General features: G+C 44.9%; 1 protein-coding gene and 1 non-coding gene across 21 annotated transcripts in view; both read left to right on the top strand.

Moving 5' to 3' along the window:
- Positions 1-19098, top strand: part of TEX14 (testis expressed 14, intercellular bridge forming factor) — a 108295-nt gene that overhangs the window by 45416 nt on the left and 43781 nt on the right. For 9 of the 20 annotated variants that reach the window (XR_012008734.1, XR_012008735.1, XM_072779788.1 and 6 more), the window contains exons 1-9: positions 105-428; positions 655-769; positions 5204-5369; positions 6849-6985; positions 11050-11131; positions 12184-12314; positions 13666-13779; positions 14810-14933; positions 17191-17369. Coding sequence is in view for 18 of the 20 variants with exons in the window: in XM_072779788.1 (XP_072635889.1) it covers positions 287-428; positions 655-769; positions 5204-5369; positions 6849-6985; positions 11050-11131; positions 12184-12314; positions 13666-13779; positions 14810-14933; positions 17191-17369 (1190 nt within the window). In the remaining 2 variants the exon portion in view is untranslated. Of the gene's footprint in view, positions 1-104; positions 463-654; positions 770-5203; positions 5375-6848; positions 6986-11049; positions 11132-12183; positions 12315-13665; positions 13780-14809; positions 14934-17190; positions 17370-19098 lie in introns of those variants that run through there. The other 11 variants (XM_072779780.1, XM_072779785.1, XM_072779784.1 and 8 more) reach the window with 9 other exon arrangements.
- On the top strand, positions 131-344 carry LOC140607685 (small nucleolar RNA U3). Its single transcript, XR_012009639.1, has one exon. It is a non-coding gene; the product is annotated as a small nucleolar RNA U3 (small nucleolar RNA).

Raw genomic sequence — 19098 nt, forward strand, 5'->3', positions numbered from 1 at the left:
TAACGGAACAATTTTTTTGGAAAACACTTGCTAATTTACATTTAGGGAAGTTAGTGATGTTAGGAAAAATCACCATTAGTATAATGTGTGTGAGTTTCTTCCACTTCGGAAAGTCGGGGCGTGTGTGGTTAAGACTATACTTTCAGGGATCATTTCTATAGTTTGTTACTAGAGAAGTTTCTCTGAACGTGTAGGGTACCCGAAACCACGAGGAGGAGGCGCAGTGTTCTCTTCTGAGCGTGAAGCCTGCTTTTGGTGTTGCTTATGCAACTGCCAATTGCAATTGATGATCGTTCTTCTCTTCCATTGGAGGAGTAAGAGGGAGAGAACGCAGTCTGAGTGGTTTCTTCTTTTTCTTCGTTCCCAAAAACAGTTTGAAGGGGAGAGGAGGTATTTTAAATTTCTCAGGACGTGCGGTGGGATTGTTGGTGGGTTAACGTACTCGCATTTTAAGATACTAAGGTTGGTTATTGTGTCCCGCTTGTACGGCAGCTTGTTTATGCTTTTGGGGGTTAACTAAGGTGTTCTTTAGGCCTTTAGGAAAAGCTTATAGTACTAAGCATGTAGGAATTTTAGTTTGTATTATGATATGAATTTATCTAGTTTTCAGTAAGTCTTTTGATATTCGTATTGATTCTTGCATTTGTTTTGCAGGAATCTATGTTGATGCGGTTAATTCCCTGGGCCAGACTGCACTTTTTGTTGCAGCATTATTAGGCCTTTCGAAATTAGTTGATGTTCTGGTGGATTATGGATCAGATCCAAATCAGTAAGTATAATATCGGTATCTAGAGAATGCTGCTTTTAAAATGAGTTGGGTCATTTGGAAAATAATTTGAGAAGATATTAAAAGAGCCTTTACTAACTTATTTTAATGAAATACTAGTTGCATAGCTATGTTGAAACGTACTTTTAACTGCTAATAAAGTTTTCTGAGGAGTTTTACTAGGCCCAGTGGTAATAAGTGGAGCTTAATTAATTGGTTACTTTTTAAATAGTACAGTTTGCATATTTCCACGCCAAGTTATGATTTGCATGTTCACTTAAGCAGTTTAACATAACCACCAACCAAGTTCATTAATATACTGGGCATCACTTTTTCAGGATGACTTTCTTTGGGGTCTGTGTGTGGCTCAATCCGTTAAATTAAGCCTTTGGCTCAGATCATAATCCTGAGATTGGGGGGAGGGCTCCCTGCTCAGTAGGGAGCTTGCTTCTCCCCTCCCCCTGCCACTCCCCCTGATTGTGCCCTCTCATTCTCTGTCTCACTCTCAAATAAATAAATAAAATCTTAAAAAAAAAAAAAAAAAGAGGATGACTTGCCTTGCTCTTGTAATTGTGGTCCAAAAGAATCTGTTTAACAGTTGGCCCAACTTTTAGTATGGAACACTGTAACACTTTTGCTTTTCCTAGGGCTTTTCCAGGCACCAGCTCACTTGATCCTCAAAAGCACCTCCTGGAGGAGGGGAGAGCAGATATTTTTACAGTTCCTATTGGACAGAGCCAGAAATAGGTTTTGAACATTTACATGATTCTAGCTGATTTTCACAGGAATTCCAGAATACAATCATAAAATAGCATTCTCATCTTACATGAGGAGGCCCTGTTAATGTACTTTAAAAAGAAAAGGTATTGGGGTGCCTGGGTGGCTCAGTTGGCTAAGCATCTGCCTTCAACAGGATCCTGGGATCCAGGGCTTTCTGCTCAGCAGGGAGCCTGCTTCTCCTCCCTTTGCCTGCCACTCTGCTTACTTGTGTACTCTCTCTCTCCCTGTCAAATAAATAAAAATTAAAAAAGAAAATTAAAAAAGAAAAAGTATTAATGTCAGAAGATTTTGGAGGTTTTTTTTTTTTTAAGGTTGTTTGCTTAGTGGAAGAAACATTTAAGCTCGCAAAAGTATAAAGAAAAAACACCAAATGGTATTAGAATTCTGTAACCCAGACATAAATTAATGCAGTGAACATTTTGCTGTTTTATTCTAGACTCACACTCTCCTGTCCTGTATTAATGTTTAATTTCAAAGCTCAGAAAGAAAGGGTTGTCTCACCCTTGTTTGTAGGTAACAGTGTTGTAGGAGGCCACATTGGGAATCCCTGGAATTCTCAGCAAAAATACAGTATTTTCGGGCAGCCCTGGTGGCGCAGCGGTTTAGCGCCACCTGCAGCCCGGGGTTTGATCCTGGGGACCCTGGATCGAGTCCCACATCGGGCTCCCTGCGTGGAGCCTGCTTCTGCCTCTGCCTGTGCCTCTGCCCCCCACCCCTCTCTCTCTCTGTGTCTCTATGAATAAATAAAATCTTAAAAAAATACAGTATTTTCTAGTCATTTGCAATTAGGTCTATTTTGTAGAGGCTTAGAGCTGGATTCTTTAAAGGTCAAATCATTCAAACATTTAATATTCCAGGTTAGGGAGCCGAGGCCCAGAAAATTTAAGTGACTGGTCTATAATGGTGCGTTACTGATTAGAGCTGAGACCAGGAGCCAGGCCTTAAGAACTCAGTTTGATTTACCTTTTTTTAGAAGTCCTAATGATGCCAGGGGGTGGTATGAAAGGATATTGTCAAAGGGAGGAAGGCAAACCCCTTGGTTTTGTATTTTGTGAAATGACCATTTTCATGTGACTTAAAAAATATCTTCTGATCAAGATGAAGGGAAATTTCTGGGGGGAGGTTGTATTACTAAGTGCTCAGAGGAGATTCTGTGACAGCAGGGACCTGTTGAACTCACAAAGTCAGATGCCTGCAGGACCAAGTGGAGTCAATGGGCACAGGCTCTAAGAAGGGTTAGGCTGTCGCTCTTGGGTAGGAAAGGGAGCCAGTAAGGCTAGGTCTTCTAAATTTCCAAGAGGCTGAAAATCCCAATTTTTAATGTGAAACCTTCCAAATGTTAAATATTATCCGTTATTAATTTATTGTTTATTTATTTTTAAGTAGGCTCCACATCTAGCATGGAACCCAACACAGGGCTTGAACTCACAACCCTGAGATCAAGATCTAAGCTGAGATCAAGAGTTGGACGCTTAACCTATTGAGCCATGCAGGTGCTTCATGTCCATTATTTTAAATTCCTTTTTAAAACACTGTGTAGACCAAATGAAACATGTCTCTGGGTTGCCAAAGCACTCTGCAGGCCTCTAGTTTTAACTTCTAGGAGGATATTTTGGCTCATATAGTGCAGTGTGTGATAGGAGACTGACCTAGCAATAGGACAGAGCTCACAATGAGATGTCAAGAGGGTGTAGGCCAGCCTTGTTGGCATTACCTGGAGAACTTGTAAAAAGCACGCATTCCTGGGCCTCATGCTTGCAATTCTATTTAGTCTGGGGTATACTCTTACAGTCTGTATTTTTGACAAATATTCCAGTGGCTCATTAGCTAAATTATGGTACATACATTTGAATACTATACAGCTGTTAAAAACAATGGCGATGGCTTATATGTTGTCTTGTGGAAATTTCTCCAAGATATACTAAGTGGAAAAATGTAAATGCAGAAAAATTTATATAGCATATTCTCTCTTTTTTTAAGAAGATTTTTATTTATTCATGAGAGATGGGATGTTGGGGCAGAGACATAGAGGGAGAAGCAGACTCCATGCAGGGAGCCTGATGTGGGACTCGATCCTGGGACTCTAGGATCACACCCTGAGCTGAAGGCAGACGCTCAACCGCTGAGCCACCCAGCTGTCCCTATATAGCATATTCTTATTCCTACACGTATACACAGAGAACATTTCTGAAAGCGTACAAAAATATGTAACAGTAGTTGCCTTTGACCAAGAGAACCGGGGGTCTGGAACTGGGAGACTTTTTAAAAAATCAATTAATTAATTAATTAATTTATGAGAGACAGAGGCAGAGAGACATAGGCAGAGGGAGACGCAGGCTTCATGCGGGGAGCCCAATGTATGGGACTCAATCCCAGGACTCCAGGATCACTCCCTGAGCCAAAGGCTCAACCACCGAGCCACCCAAGCATCCCTGGGAGACTTTTCTTAAAAGATTTTATTTTATTTATTTTTTTTTTAATTTTTATTTATTTATGATAGTCACACAGAGAGAGAGGCAGAGACATAGGCAGAGGGAGAAGCAGGCTCCAGGCACTGGGAGCCCGACGTGGGATTCGATCCCGGGTCTCCAGGATCGCGCCCTGGGCCAAAGGCAGGCACTAAACCACTGATCCACCCAGGGATCCCAAAGCTTTATTTTTTAAGTAATCTCTACATTTCAACTTGGGGCTCGGCTCACAACTTGGAGATCAAGAGTCACATGCTCTATTATCTGAGCCAGCCAGGCCTCCCTGAGTTGTAGATTCTTCTTTTTTCTCTTTTAAGATTTCATTTGTTTGTTTGTTTGTTTGTTTGTTTGTTTGTTTAAGAGTGAGAGAAAGAGAGAGAGTGAGTGAGCATGCATGAGCCGAGGAAGGGGCAGAGGGAGAACCTCTCGGCGGGGAGCCTGACTCAGGGCTCCATCTCAGGACCCTGGGATCATGACCTGAGCTGAAGGCAGCTGCTTAACTCTCTGAGCCCCTGACTTGTAGATGCTGATGCCAAGGTTTTGCAGGTCTCTATTGTAGGATTTGGGAGATAAAGATATTCTCACATGATAGAGATGGTCTCTAGTTAGGCTGTGCTTCACCACCCTGACCCCAGGACACTACAGACATGAAGAAATTATTTTAAAACAGCCACTATCCGGGGACAATGGGAAAAGGAGCAGAGATTTGGAACTAGACTCATACCTGGCTCTGAATCTCAGCTTTGCCCTTTTGTTTCCTCATCGATAAATTGAACATGATACCATCTTGAAGGGTGGGAAGTACAGGTGGAAAAAGAGGATGTGTATAAAGCTTCTGTTGGGGGACACCTGGGTGGCTCAGCAGTTGAGTGTCTGCCTTCGGCTCAGGGTGTGAACCTGCCATCCTGGGACTGAGTCCCGCCTCAGGCTCCCCGTGAAGAGCCTGCTTCTCCCTCTGCCTATGTTTCTCCCTCTCTCTATGTGTCTCTCATGAATAAGTAGATAAAATCTTAAAAAAAAAAAAAAAAAAAGGCTTCTGTTGGCACAGCCTCACAAATGGTATTATAATCCTCCTCTCAAAGGTTGCCTTTGTAGAAAGGGAGCCTTATGTCACCCATTGAATCCCCCCACCTCACTCTGTGGAAGGGAAGAGTGTTATGGACACTGATACTAACACCTCCCCCTCCAGCCGCTGCTTTGATGGAAGCACTCCTGTTCATGCAGCAGCATTTTCAGGCAATCAGTGGATTCTCAGCAAACTGCTGGATGCAGGGGGTGACCTTCGACTGCATGACGAGAGGGGTCGAAATCCGCAGACCTGGGCCCTGACAGCAGGGAAGGAACACAGCACTGCGGTAAGGTGGGCCCACTCTGTAGCCACAGCCAAAGCAAGAGCACTGAGCTGAAAGTCAGGAGCCAGGGGGTAGGGGCTGATCCTGGGCACAGCACAGGGCTTGCAGTGGCCTTGACATTGGCCCTGGACACACAGGCCTGAGTTGAAGCAAGTTAACCAGCTATTAAACTTGAGGCAAGTCTGGTGAACCTTTCTGATCATCTATTCAGTGAGGAGGGAGAACAGTTGCCACTTTGACCATTAACTAGCACTTACTATGCATCAGATGTTCTGAATTAAATTCATTAAATGTTAAGTTATGTAATCTTCACAACTCTATCATATAGGTACTGATAATTGTCCTCATTTTACAGATGCAGAAACTGAGGCCAATTGACATTTTATAACTTGCTGAGGCTGTACACTGGCAGATGTGACCTGTTTGAATGAGGTCTAAATAACATAACAAATATCATGCAGGCACAATACTGGGCACATGTAGGAAAAAGGGAAGTGGGCAGAGTGTTCTGTTCCCTCCCTCTGGTTCCCCACCTCTTTAGCTGTTGGTCTTGGACAACTAATTTTGCTCCTTCTGCCTTAATTTCCTCATCTGCTGAAGGAGAGAGTTGGAGGAAATTTTTTTTCTTTTTAAAAAAATTATTTGAATTCAATTAACATATAGTGTATTATTAGTTTCAGGGGTACAATTTAGTGATTCATCAGTTGTGTCCAATACTCAGTGCTCATTACATCACATGCCCTCCTTAATGCCCATTACCCAGTCACCTCATCCTGCTACCCCCTCCCTTTTAGCAATCCTCAGTTTGTATCCTGTGGTTATCCTATTGTCTCCCTCTCTGATTTTGTCTTGTTTTATTTTTCCCTCCCTTCCCCTATGATCCTTCTCTGTTTTGTTTCTTAAATTCCACATATGAGTGAAATCTTATGATAACTCTTTCTCTGATTGACTTATTTCGCTTAGCATAATACCCTCTAGTTCCATCTACATTGTTGCAAATGGCAAGATTTCATTATTTTTGATGGCTGAATAGTATTCCACTGTGTGTGTGTGTGTGTGTGTGTGTGTGTGTGTGTGTGTACTGCATTTTCTTCATCCATTCATCTGTCAGTGGACATCTGGACTCTTTCCATAGCTTGGCTATTGTGACATTGCTGCTATAAACATTGGGATGGAGGTGCCCCTTTGGATCACTACCTTTATGTCTTTGGGGTAAATACCCAGTAGTGCAATAGTTGGGTCGTAGCTCTATTTTCAACTTTCTGAGGAATCAGGAAGTTGGAGGAAATTATTGCCAAATCATCTCCCTAGAAACATTCCATACCTGTAAAAAATCACCTGGGCCCTACCCTTTCCAGAGATTTCCCTGTCAGGGCTTCCTGGCTCCTCAGATCATTCGTGTCAAGCTGTTGCAGTTGGGCTGGAGGCCAGCATAGCCCTTAGTTCACCCCAGCACTGAACGCTTCTTACCATGTGTTGCAGATGGTGGAGTTCATGCAGCGCTGTGCCTCACACATGCAGGCCATCATACAGGGTTTCTCGTATGACCTCCTGAAGAAGATTGATTCCCCTCAGCGGCTCATCTGCAGCCTACCCCGGTTTGGCGGTCTCATACAGGGGTGAGTGCTGCCTTGGGTAGAATGTGATATTTGGTGTCACTCCAGCCTTCCTTGTATGAGCCCTACAGTGTGGTCCACCAAGGTTCCCTCCACATTGGTCCTGTCCAGCATCTGGCCTACTCTAAGTTGGTGAATGCTGACAGGATGTGACTGCTGCAGAAGTGGCCAGAGGAGCACCTTTGGCCACCCTGCATACAGGAACACACAAGAGAAATAAGTTCCGGGCTCTAGTGGGAGCCACCCTGTGGTTGACAAAGAACGAACTTTTCAGGTCTGAGGAGCCCAGCAGAAAAGTCCTCAGCAGAACAGCTAGCTGGCTTTTTTTTTTTCATCTCCCAAACTATGGAAAGAATCTTCTTTTATTCCTAGGATTGCAAAAGAACACAAATGCTTAAGTTAACTTTCTCAAGCTGTTTTAACTTAGTGTGAGAGATCTGCTGCTAGCTAGGTGGGCAGCTCCCCCACCCCCACCTTCCGCAACCCCATCACAGCTGTGGGAGGTGGGCCTTAGGCTTCTTTTCATGCTCAACTACCTAGCTCTTAGGGCTTTATTGACTTAGGGTTTGTACGCAGAGAATCCTTTCTGCTGATGGTGATGGTGTCACTTTCTGTAATCAGGGTTGATAGACTTGTCACACTCTCATAGGCTCCCTCTTCCAGTCCTTCCCTGAGCAAGTCCTGGTTCTCTTCTGATAAGCTGGATACTACTAGCTTCTCAGGAAAGATGAGTTAATTCCCTTGAAGACTAGTTACTCCTAACTGCCACCCCCGCTGCTGCCACTCTTGCCAGTCAGCATCTAAAGCAACCTTTTATTTATTTTTTTAAAAGATTTTATATATTTATTTGACAGAGAAAGAGAGTGCACACAAGCAGGGAGAATGGCAGGCAGAGGGAGGGGAAGAAGCAGGCTCCTCGCTGAGCAGGGAGCCATAGACTCAGGGCTCCATCCCAGGACCCTGAGCTCATGACCAGAGCGGAAGGCAGATGCTTAACCAACTGAGGGCCCTTAGAACAATCTTTTAGGGCAGCCCGGGTGGCTCAGCGGTTTAGCGCCGCCTTCAGCCCAGGGCCTGATCCTGGAGACCAGGGATCAAGTCCCACATCAGACTCCCTGCATGGGGCCTGCTTCTGCCTGTGTCTCTGTCTCTCTGTCTGTCTCGCTCATGAATAATAAATAAAATATTAAAAAAAAAAGAACAACCATTTAAAAATGGAAATCAAGTTGTGCCACTCTCTGCTAAAAACCCTTTAGGGCATTTCCCATAGCTATCAGAACAAACTTCCAAATCCCTCATCTCATGTTGGAGGCCCTGCTGGGCTCAACTCCGCCACCTCCTTGCTTCCCCCTGCAGCTCCCCTTGTGTGGAGCTCCCTCATTCAGAGTTTGGAGAGACTTGCCCCAGTTTGTAGTGATTATATTTATATGTGTTCTTGCCTGTTTCTAATAAGACCAAACACTGCCAACTGAGAAAAGGAGGCAAAATTGAACAAGAGACAAAAAAGCCTTTTTTGAGGTCTCAGAATTGCAACTCAGAGAGCACAGAATCTGGTAGCAAGCAGAAAAGTGGAGAAAGTGAGCCTTTTTTTATGAGAAAGAAGGAGGAGGTAATTATATAACTTAGATAAAAAAGAAAAGAGGGAAAAAAACCTCTGCTAACTGGTGTTAACTGCTTGAGTTGTTTTGGTTACTCTCTATTACATTGGTGCTATCAAATGAAACTATTCTTGGTAGGCATTAGTTAACTTTTCTGTCTTAACGTTCCTACCAAGTTTTATGGTGTGAATGCCATGTGTTCTGTTGAATTTTATGGGCAACTACATGGAAAACTGTTGCTGCTTCAGGCCCAGTTCAGGAGTTTATTAGTTAGAAAGGAAGATGGAGCTTCAAAATGGAATCTCTCACATCCAGAAATTTTTTTAAAAAATTTTATTTATTCATGAGAGACACACAGAGAGAGAGAGGCAGAGACACAGGCAGAGGGAGAAGCAGGCTCCATTCAGGGAGCCCGATGTGGGACTCAATCCGGGGTGTCCAGGATCACACCCTGGGCTGAAGGCAGCTCCAAACCGCTGAGCCACCAGGGCTGCTCATGTCCAGAAATTTTATATAATTCCACAGTGCCAAGAGGGCAGGGCCTGTGACTGTCTCACTTATTGCCAGCCCTTCACAGTTTGTCGTGCAGTAGGGCTGAGTTCAAGGTGAGGAGCTACATGGGCCAGCCTCAAGGAAAATCAAAGTGAAGTGTTGAGAAACTTTAAAAAAGTCAGTTACTAATCTAGATGTAGCATTTATTTTATAGTTAGATGAAACATTATTTTTTTATGGGTTGGGCCACAGAGTGCTTAATGGGAAGTACAGTGGAAGTACACATATCCCCTTTTTTTAATAGAAAGAAACCACATGGACCCTTGAGATAAGAATTGGCTTCTCAGATCTGTGAATGGGGCCATGTTCAGATAAGATTCCTCATAGATACATATTTACACAGATCCTGGTTGGGGGGAAGAAAATAAAAGCACTGAATTGAGAAGAACATATGGCTTTATGGTTGTAGATAGCTGGAGTCCATTTTCTTCCTTCCACCCAGCTAAGTTTACTTACATAGACATGGCCTGAGAAATTGAGGTAAAAGAGCAAGAAGTGTTGGTCTTATTGCAATTGTTGCCCAGGTCCCTGCTGGAGAACCGCTAGTTCTGCTGCTGAAACAGCTCTATCCTCTGAAGAGCCACTCACACAGCCAGAAGGCCCCAGATGGGAAGGGGGAGCCTTATCAGTGGAGTCAGTGGGGAAGCCTGCCATTGCTGCCACTTCAAAATCTGTTCCCTTACCCAGGAAACAGTTGCTGTCCCCTGTTTAAAGCTTAAAGAGAGGAAGGGACGGCCTGGTCTGAGTTGCCAAGGAGATAGAGCCTAAAAGTACTTCCAGAAGCAGAAGTAAAGAATTTACCTCTGTTCATGAAAAGTGAGCATACAGAGACTCACAGAGCTGACATGAGGTGAGGATGAGTACATGCTGACACCTGCCACTCCTTTGCCACTTGCTAAGGAAGGGAACAGGGCTCCAGCAGTAGCAGAATGTTTTGTCTTTCAATTTGAGCCTAAACTACTCAATCAGAAAGCATTAACCGAGTACCTCCTGTATGCATGGCACTGTGTCAGCCTCTGGGACCGAAAGAAATATAAACCGCTCCTTTCAAGATACCTGCTGTTAATGAGGGTCTCAGTGTGCAGGTGGTGGTTTGGGTGGATATGTAGGGAAAGCAGTGGTGGAATGAGCAGCATCAGGGTCTGGTCCCTCCTGCTGCTCTATGACCCTAGGCCAGCAGGTTTCTCGTCTCTGGGCTTCATTTGTCCCATCTATAAAAATAAAAGTTGAATAAGATATGTTTTGATTCTTTCCAACTTTGACCCATTTGAATTCATTATTTATTGCTGCGTAATGAATCCACACCAACCCCCAGCCCCCCAACCTTAGCACTTTCAAATAGCAATAAACATTTGTGTCTCACACGATTTCTGTGGGTCAAGACTCAGGGAAAGGCTTAGCTGTATGGACCTGGTTCAGGGTTTCTTATGAAGGTGTAGTCAAGATGTCAGGTGGGGCTTTATCATCTGAAGGTTTGACTGGGACTGGAGGATCCAGTTCCAAGATGGCATACTCACATCTTGGAACAAGGTGTTAGGCCTCTCCGTAGGGCTACTAGAGTGTTCTCACAACATGGCAGCTGGCCTCCTTCAAAGCAAGTAATCAGAGCGTTATCAGAACGGAAGCCCTGGTGGATCTAGCCTTGGAATTCAGCCACTCCATTGCTTCAGTGTCCAGTTGGGCTAACAAGTCTGCCCTGTGACCTGTTAGGGGTTTCACAAAGGCAGGATTATTACCAGGAGGTAGAAATCATAGGGCCCTCTCATAGGCTGCCAATTATGTCATCTGTAGTTCTATGATAAGAAGTCAAGTAGTAATGACAAAATGAACTACACATTCTCATAGCTTGGCTCAGCATTGTTCCTTTGGATATGGGTGGTTAATTCTTACTTTTCTCCCTTTTAAAAATATTTCTAGAAACCCTAATGGCTCTCCTAACCGACTGCTTAAAGCTGGAGTCATTTCTGCACAAAATATCTACAGCTTTGGCTTTGGGAAGGTAAGAGGTTGTTGCTGACACCATGCATTTTTCAGGGCCAACTGGAGAGCCACCTGGCCCTGACTCTGGCCTCCTACCCCCAACTTTATCCAATTCTTCCTTGTCGTCTCCAGAGAAGTAGTTCTCTTCTTTTACTACTTCTGCCAGACAGAGACCCCTCAGTGCTCCTGTCCTTACTGAAAAATGGATAAAGCCCTGGAAGGTTTCCTTGAATGACCTTGGGCTACGTTTGGGGAGTTTAGAAAATGATCCTTTAATTAATTCCCTGTGAGGGTCCCAGACTTGTCTCCTTGAAGAGAAGCAGAGCTACACTGACCCCTGGAGTCGTGTGTGTGTGTGTGTGTGTGTGTGTGTGTGTGTGTGTGTGTGTGTTTGAAGTTTATTTATGTATTTATTTAAGTAGTCTCTACACCCAGGGGCTTGAATTCAGGATCCTGACATGAAGAGTCATAGGCTCCTCTGACTGAGCCTTCCAGGCCGCCCACACTTCCTTGGGTCTTACTTGCGATTGACTTGCCCTCTATAAATTTTTGTTGAAATGCCTTTAAGGAATTGAGATTTTGAAATGAGAAACATTTTGAGGTAAAATAGTATCTTTCGGGTTCTTGGTTCTGCCCATCAAAGAGGGACATTTGGGAATGTAGCTGGGTGTCTGGTTGCTGCTTGCTGATAGTTTAGACTCCAGGCCTGCAGTATGTTGGTTGTGCTGAGGCAGCCTTGTGGAGGAGGGGTGGTCAGGAATGTCAGCTCTGGCCACATGTGGGTCTGGGTTCTGTGGGTGCCATAAGAGGCCTCTGAGCCACAGCCTGGTACTTCAGGCAGGCATCTGACCTCTTTTCATGAGCTTTTCATGAGCTTGGAAGGGAAAGAGTATTACAACCTTGCAGGGTTTCTAGGCAGATTAAAAATCATACAAATTAAAAATGTCCAGAGCATAGGCAAGCTCAGCAAGTTAGTATAGCTATCGTTATTTTAGCTCGCTGACAGGATTCTTGGGGCATTTTACTTTTCCTCTTTTCTCCCCTTGATTTGAAGCTGTGCTCTCCTTTCAGTTTTATCTGATGGGGGGAGCGCAGCTGGCCTATCTAGGATCTCTCCCAGTAATTGGAGAAAAGGAAGTGATTCAAGCTGATGATGAGCCTACTTTCTCTTTCTTCAGTGGCCCCTACATGGTCATGACCAAGTAAGTAGAAGCTGGCCTGTGGGAGGTCTGATGTAGTCTTGCAGGAAGGGTGGGCTTCATGTGACTCCCTTATGTGTGGAGGCTTTCTCTTCAAACATAGGGAAACGCTGAAGAACATATGTCTAAATCAGTTTCTCAGCCTGGACACCATTGTTGATTTGGGCTGGTATCCTTTGTTGTTGGGGGCTGTCCTGTGTATTGTAGGATTTTAAGAACATCTCTGGTTACTACTCACTAGATTCCAGTAGAGTTTCTGTTCCCCTCCTTCCCCCACAGTTATGACTGTGACAACCAGAGTGTCTACAGACATTGCCAGATTCCAGCCCCTCCTCCCCCACCCCATTGAGAACAACTCCTCTAAAAGATTACTCATGATGGTGTTCTAACTTCTCTGTTTTCTGGAGAGTTTGAGGCAACTTACTGTCTGGCTTCTGAGAGAGTCCAGAGGGTATTGACTGGGGCCTCAGTGGAAACCAGAACAAGTATCAGCTACAGCTCTCAGCAGGGGTGGCAGTAACGGGATTTGGCTATGACAGAAGTCCCTGGGGTGTTCTCAGTCCCCAGGGACCTGACCCCTGCAGGGTCCTGAGAATTGTCCTGGCCACGGTCTCTTACTCTTCTTGAACCTGAATGCTTCTTCCCTGCCTAGAAACACCCTTCCAAAAAGGCCTCTACCAGCCTCCTGAGGCCTTCTGTCCCCTACAGATATACCCCCTGTTTCCTGCCTATGCCACAGATTTGTGGTCTTTATCCAAGTCATCAGTACCTTTCACCCAGCCTGGCCTCCTATCCGACCTCCCATTCTCTGACTATATTTTCCTGACACCCCCCTCCCTACCAGTGCCCACACTACTGATGCTGTTGCCTTTCTACTTTTTTTTTTTTAAAGATTTTATTAATTTATTCATGAGAGATAGAGAGAGAGAGAGAGGCAGAGACCTAGGCAGAAGGAGAAGCAGGCTCCATGCAGGGAGCCCGATGTGGGACTTGATCCTGGGACTCTGGAATCATGCCCTGAACCAAAGGCAGACGCTCAACCACTGAGCCACCCAGGCGTCCCTGCTGGGTGGCGATCAGTGCCTGATCGAGTCACTCCCTCCCTTGAATACTTCAGTGACTTCTTGCCACCTATAATAAGTTCCGTAGGGGAAAAAAAAGTTCCCTAGGGTGCTTTAGGATATGGGGATAGAGGGAGGAAGAGGAGGAAGGAGAAGGGAAGAAGAGGAAGAGGGAGGACTCAAGGGTGCAGGGTTGGGGGCTCTTTGTAGATTCTGTGTAATGTTACTTCTCTAGTCTTTGGCTGGGAGAGCTGCTCATTCCCTGCTGCTGACACTTTTTCCTGCCCTTGTAGCCTGGTGTGGAACGGGAGCAGGGTCACAGTGAAGGAGCTGAATCTCCCCACCCACCCTCACTGCAGCAGGCTTAGGCTGGCTGATTTGTTAATTGCAGAGCAGGAGCACAGCAGGTAAGAAGGAAGTCCAGTGGCCTGGTATCTTATAGTCCAGATCTCTTTATAGACCCAGGTTCAGAGCTAAACAGTGCTGTCTCTGGGGTGTGGAGACAAGCTCCCCTCAACCTCAGCATTTCCTGACTGTTGAAGTGGGTTCATTTGACTTCCAAGGGCTACCGAGAGAGAAGGAGGGATTAATGGATAGCCTGAGTGGTGGGAATGGTGGTGGTGAGGGGCTTAATTCTGTTAGCTGATTGACTTCCCATTACTCTTGTTTCTGGTGTTCCAGCCTCCAGTCCAGCCATTTCCCTGAAGCCTCCCCCTTTTTGGCCTTATGCCCATCAAGACAGCCATGCATAGTCCTATCTTCATGGCTGTGCATGAGATTCACACAACTGAGGAGCTGAGTCTCTGTGAGGACATGCCCATGAGTGTACCTTAATACCTTAGGTTTTCAGGGTTAGTCCTTCAGGTCTTGCTGAGACAGGATCTTAGTTCAGAATTTTACTCTAGGAGTGCTGAGTGAATGGATCAGGTTTCTACTCAGGCCACTCAACCCCTGCAAGAGTTATGTCAGAGGCCAGACTCTTCCTTCTGGGGAAGTCAGCCTAAGGGGATCCAAGGAGGCTGGAAGGATGCATATACACAGTGTGGACTTTGACATGAGACTGAGAGTGTGTGACCTTGGGCAGGTTCCTGACATCTCCCAGACCTTGGTTTCCTTATCTTGAAAATGAGTATAATGATATATTTCTTATAAGTGGTTGTTAGGATGTAGATGACTTATACAAAATGTCTTTATCAGTAGCTCTTGGTGACATTGTAATTGTTGTTACTAATGACTCTAAGCTCTCAGGCTTCAGTGAGAGGCCGTAGATTCCCATACTCCTATCTCTCCACCTATCCTGTTTTCTTAGAAAGACATTGTGTACAGATGGTATTTGTTTAGAGTATGTTCAAGGGGCCTAGAAGGAAGGAAAGCACCCAGTTTTTTCCTCACGTCTTCCTTCCTTCTTCCTCATTTGAAGCTTCTTTTGTTTTGTAGCAAGCTCCGGCACCCCCACCTGCTGCAGCTGATGGCTGTGTGCCTATCCCAGGACCTAGAGAAGACCCGTCTTGTGTATGAGCGCATCACTGTCGGTACACTGTTCAGTGTCCTCCATGAACGGGTAAATGGCTGTTTCTGTATATTTTGTCTTGCTGCCCTCCCCACTGCCCTCTTCTCCCTACCCCAGCAGTGAAGTTCCCATCTGTGTATGTGGGGAAGATAAACCTCCTAATTCTTTACTTTCTATAACTATATATGCACCATTTAAGGCTAATAACGCACCTGGTTGGAACTAGTGTGATTTTATTGCTGGTTGTCCTGTTTCTTCATCAGACCTCTAAGTTCAACAGACCCAGGAAACACACAGATGCATTTCTAGCTAACTATAATCAAACAGCCCTTGGCTTTAATTACCTGTATTTTCACTTGTGCCTTTCAGGGCCTTTGCTGTAGAAAGAGGTTTGTTTACATACAGACCTGTATCACCACTCCCTCTCACTTTGCAAATTTCCTTGTGGGAACATCTTCCAGGGCCCACAGACTCCCTAGAAAGTGTGCTTTGGGCTAAGATGTGGCTTTAGAGAGGTCCTGAAGCATTTGCTTTTCTTTCTCCATGACTTTGTTCTAAAGACCCTGGGCAGGAATGAGAAGAGACCCTCCAGGAAGGGCCCTTCCCCAAAATGGCTAGCCATTCCTCCTGCCTGAGGACTTCCTATTAGTGTTATTTCTCTTCCCCTCCCCTTTCCTCTTCTGTCATCTGATGAAGGCATTACCTTAAAATGCCATTTCTCTGGGGAACAGGATAGAGAGCCCAGAAATAAACCCACACTTATGTGGTTAGGTAACATGCAGCAAAGGAGGCAAGAACATATAATGGGGAAAAGACAATCTCTTTATCAAATGTTTTCAGGAAAACTGGGTAGCTACAAGCAGAATGAAACTGGACCACTTTGTTACACCATACACAAAAATAAAATGGATTACAGATCTAAATGTGAGCCCTCAAACAAACTGCTGAAACAAATCATAGTAATCTCTTGGAAATGGACCTTAAAGACATATTTAAGAATATGTTTCCTCAGGCAAGGGAAGCAAAAGCAAGAGTAAACAATTGGAACTACACCAAAATTAAAAGCTTTTGCACAAACAGCAAAAACCATCAACAAAACAAAAAGGCAAAAAAAAAAAAAACAAAAAAACAAAAAACAAAAAGGCATCCGACTAAATGGAAGATGATATCCAAAATACATAAAGAAGTTATTCAACTGACTACAACCACACACACACACACACACACACACACACACACACAAAGCCAAATAATCCCATTAAAATGGGCAGAGGACCTAGATAAACATTTTTCCAAAGAAGACCTGCAGATGGCAAACAGACATATGAGAAGATATTCAGCATCACTCATCATTAGGGAAATGCAAATCAAAACACCAGTCAGAATGGCTAGACTTAGAAAGACAAGAAAAAACAAATATTGGCGAGACTGTGGAGAAGGAACCCTTGTGCATTGTTGATGAGCATATAAATTGGTGCATCCATTGCAGAAAATAGTAGAGAGGTTTCTTTTTTCTCTTTTTTTTAAAGATTTCATTTATTTATTCATGAAAGACACAGAGGTGTCTGCCTCTCTCTCTCTCTGCCTGTGTCTCTGCCTCTCTCTCTCCCCGTGTCTCTCATGAATAAATAAATAAAATCTTAAAAAAAAGAGTTATATTAAAAAAATAATACTGTAATAAAGTGTGGTGACAGGTGATGACTACACTTATCGTGGTATTGTGTAATGTATAGAATTACTGAATTACTGTGTTGTATATCTGACACTAATACAACATTGTATGTCAATCATACTTCAATAATAATTTTTTTTTTTTTTAAAGAATGCCATTTCTCTGAGGAGAGACTTTAGTCAGCTAGGGACATTAGTGTGAATGAATTCCTTTCCTCTTAGGATCAGTCATCTGACTGGGGCAGGGGTGGGCCTGTCCTTTAAGCATCTGGGTTCTTCCAGCAATACAGGCTTAGGTGAGGGGATGCAGGACTGGCTCTGTTGGTAGTGGTGTGGTGGTGGTGAGCCCACCCCGAATACCAGGCTTTGAGAACATTTTGGTTTTTTTGTGGTGTGAAGCAGCTCCGTTTAGGGAAAAGTCAATCTTTGGAGCCAGGTGGATTGGAAGGGGGTACTAGGTCAGTGGGACTTTAGGCCAGTCACCTAATTTCCCTGAGCTTTAGGTTCCCCTTTTGTAAAATGGGGACTCTAGGTAGCTGTGAGGATCAATTGAAAAAACTTTAGAAACTGCAAAGCATTCTGCAGCATCTAGAGCCCAGTCCCTCTTGTTCCTGGCCATTTTATCCCTTAATTCCAGCGGTCCCAGTTCCCCGTGCTGCACATGGAGGTGATTGTGCACCTACTGCTCCAGATCTCTGATGCCCTGAGATACTTGCACTCCCGAGGCTTCATCCACCGCTCCCTCAGCTCCTACGCCATCCACATCATCTCCACAGGGGAAGCAAGGCTAACCAACCTGGAGTACATGATGGAAAGGTGGGTGCTGTAGAGAAAGAGCCTGATCTGGGTGGGCCTCTTCCTCGTTGGTGGGCCAAACTGTTCATCATTGGGGAAAGCGGTTTCCTAAATGCCTTGCCCTGTCTGCCAAGGTTAGTGGGACTTCAGGTTACTTACTTCTGTTCAGGACATTCTCATTTTAATAAACATTTAACAAACAAGGGCCCATATTAGCCAATATATGTAAATGCTCTAACTATCCACTTCAAAATTTTCAGTGGCTTAACACAATCGAGATGTGTACATTACAGCCTAGTGTGTATGTTGAAGGGGGAGCACCCACTGTGTTCCAAGTTCCTCCCATCTGTAGTTCTGCTGTCCCCAGGCCTCAATCTCCCACTTTGTTCTCTGCATTGCTGATCAGTGAAGAGAGGGCATAGAGGGGCAAATGGTATTTAGGGGGCAGCCTGAAGTGGCTGTGTCATTGCTTTCTGCTTCGTGGTTCCTTCCTTGCTGCAGGGAGGCTGGGAAGTGTCAGAGCTGTGAATCCTGGAAGGAGAGAGAAGGTGATGGGTGCTGATGAGCATCACAGTGGGTCACATGCACTACTTCTGGGCCAGGTGCTTGGCTAGGTGGGCACTAAGGGCATTCCCTGCCTCTGAGGGGCTCAGTGAAGTGAGGGGACAGAGACAAAAACAACCTCCTCATTCAAGGGATGGTGGGTGTGCTTTATTTCCCATTTGGCAGGAGTCAAAGTCCTGAGAGTTGGGGGATATGTGCCATCTCTTGTCCCTAGGCAGAGGATCCCTGCACTTCTTGCTGCCTTCCGTAGCTCTGAGCCTTCAGCCCATTGTTGGTTCTGCTCTGCTGTGAAGCTTCAGCCTTGCTCAGTCCTGCCTACCTTGGTTAAATCTTTGTCCCCACCTACTGTCCGGTTACTGAGGCTTTGTTTCAGAGTCTCTCTGGTCATTGCTTCTCACATACTCTGTAATAGGTTTTTCTCATGATGTGAAAAGCTCTGTGAGGGCAGGGATTTCTGTTTTATCCACTGCTGTATCTCAAATGCATAGAACAGGCCTTCACATGGTAGGTACTCAGCATATGTTTTCAAATGAATGAAACAGAAAGACTTACTTCCCAGACCATGGGTGCCCCTAGCCTTTCTTCCTGCAGAGGAGAGTCGGGGGCTTGGCTCATTTGGCTCCAAGGGCCTTCATGAAGAGTTTGAATTATTCTTATCCTAAGAACACCAGGGTGTAATGAAGGGCTTTTTCTCTTCTTTCTTTCTTTCTTTTTTAATAAGCAAAATGGTGTTGTGGATGATTGGTAGGCTAAAAAGGTCACTCTGGCTTCTACATGTGAAGAAGGGGATGAGAGGGGTAGAGGAGCAGTTAGGGTGTGACGGCAGCAGTTTTCCCTGTGAGTACTGGTAGAGGCCAGACAACTGTCTCCAGGCAAGCTGTTCAGCCTGGGATCTGGTCCATTCTCAGTTCCAGTTTGAACCTTCCAGTGTCTCCCCAGTACCTAGAAGACTAAGTCCAGACACCTGGCAGGGTGTGGAAGCCTTTAAGGTTGGGCCCCCCCTCCAGTGCCAGCCTCATTGCTTCCCGCTCCCTACCTGGCATCTGAAACTGCTTTCAGTCTAAGCTGTTTCTGGGTGCTGCTCCCCATACCTAGAATAGTTGGTACTCATCTGTTTATCCTCTTAAACTCAGGTACAGTCCCACCACACTCATGAAGCCTATAATGAAGCCCTGGTCCCTGAGCA

The sequence above is a fragment of the Canis lupus genome, chromosome 16, assembly GCF_048164855.1.
Source record: "Canis lupus baileyi chromosome 16, mCanLup2.hap1, whole genome shotgun sequence".
NCBI classification, from domain to species: domain Eukaryota; kingdom Metazoa; phylum Chordata; class Mammalia; order Carnivora; family Canidae; genus Canis; species Canis lupus.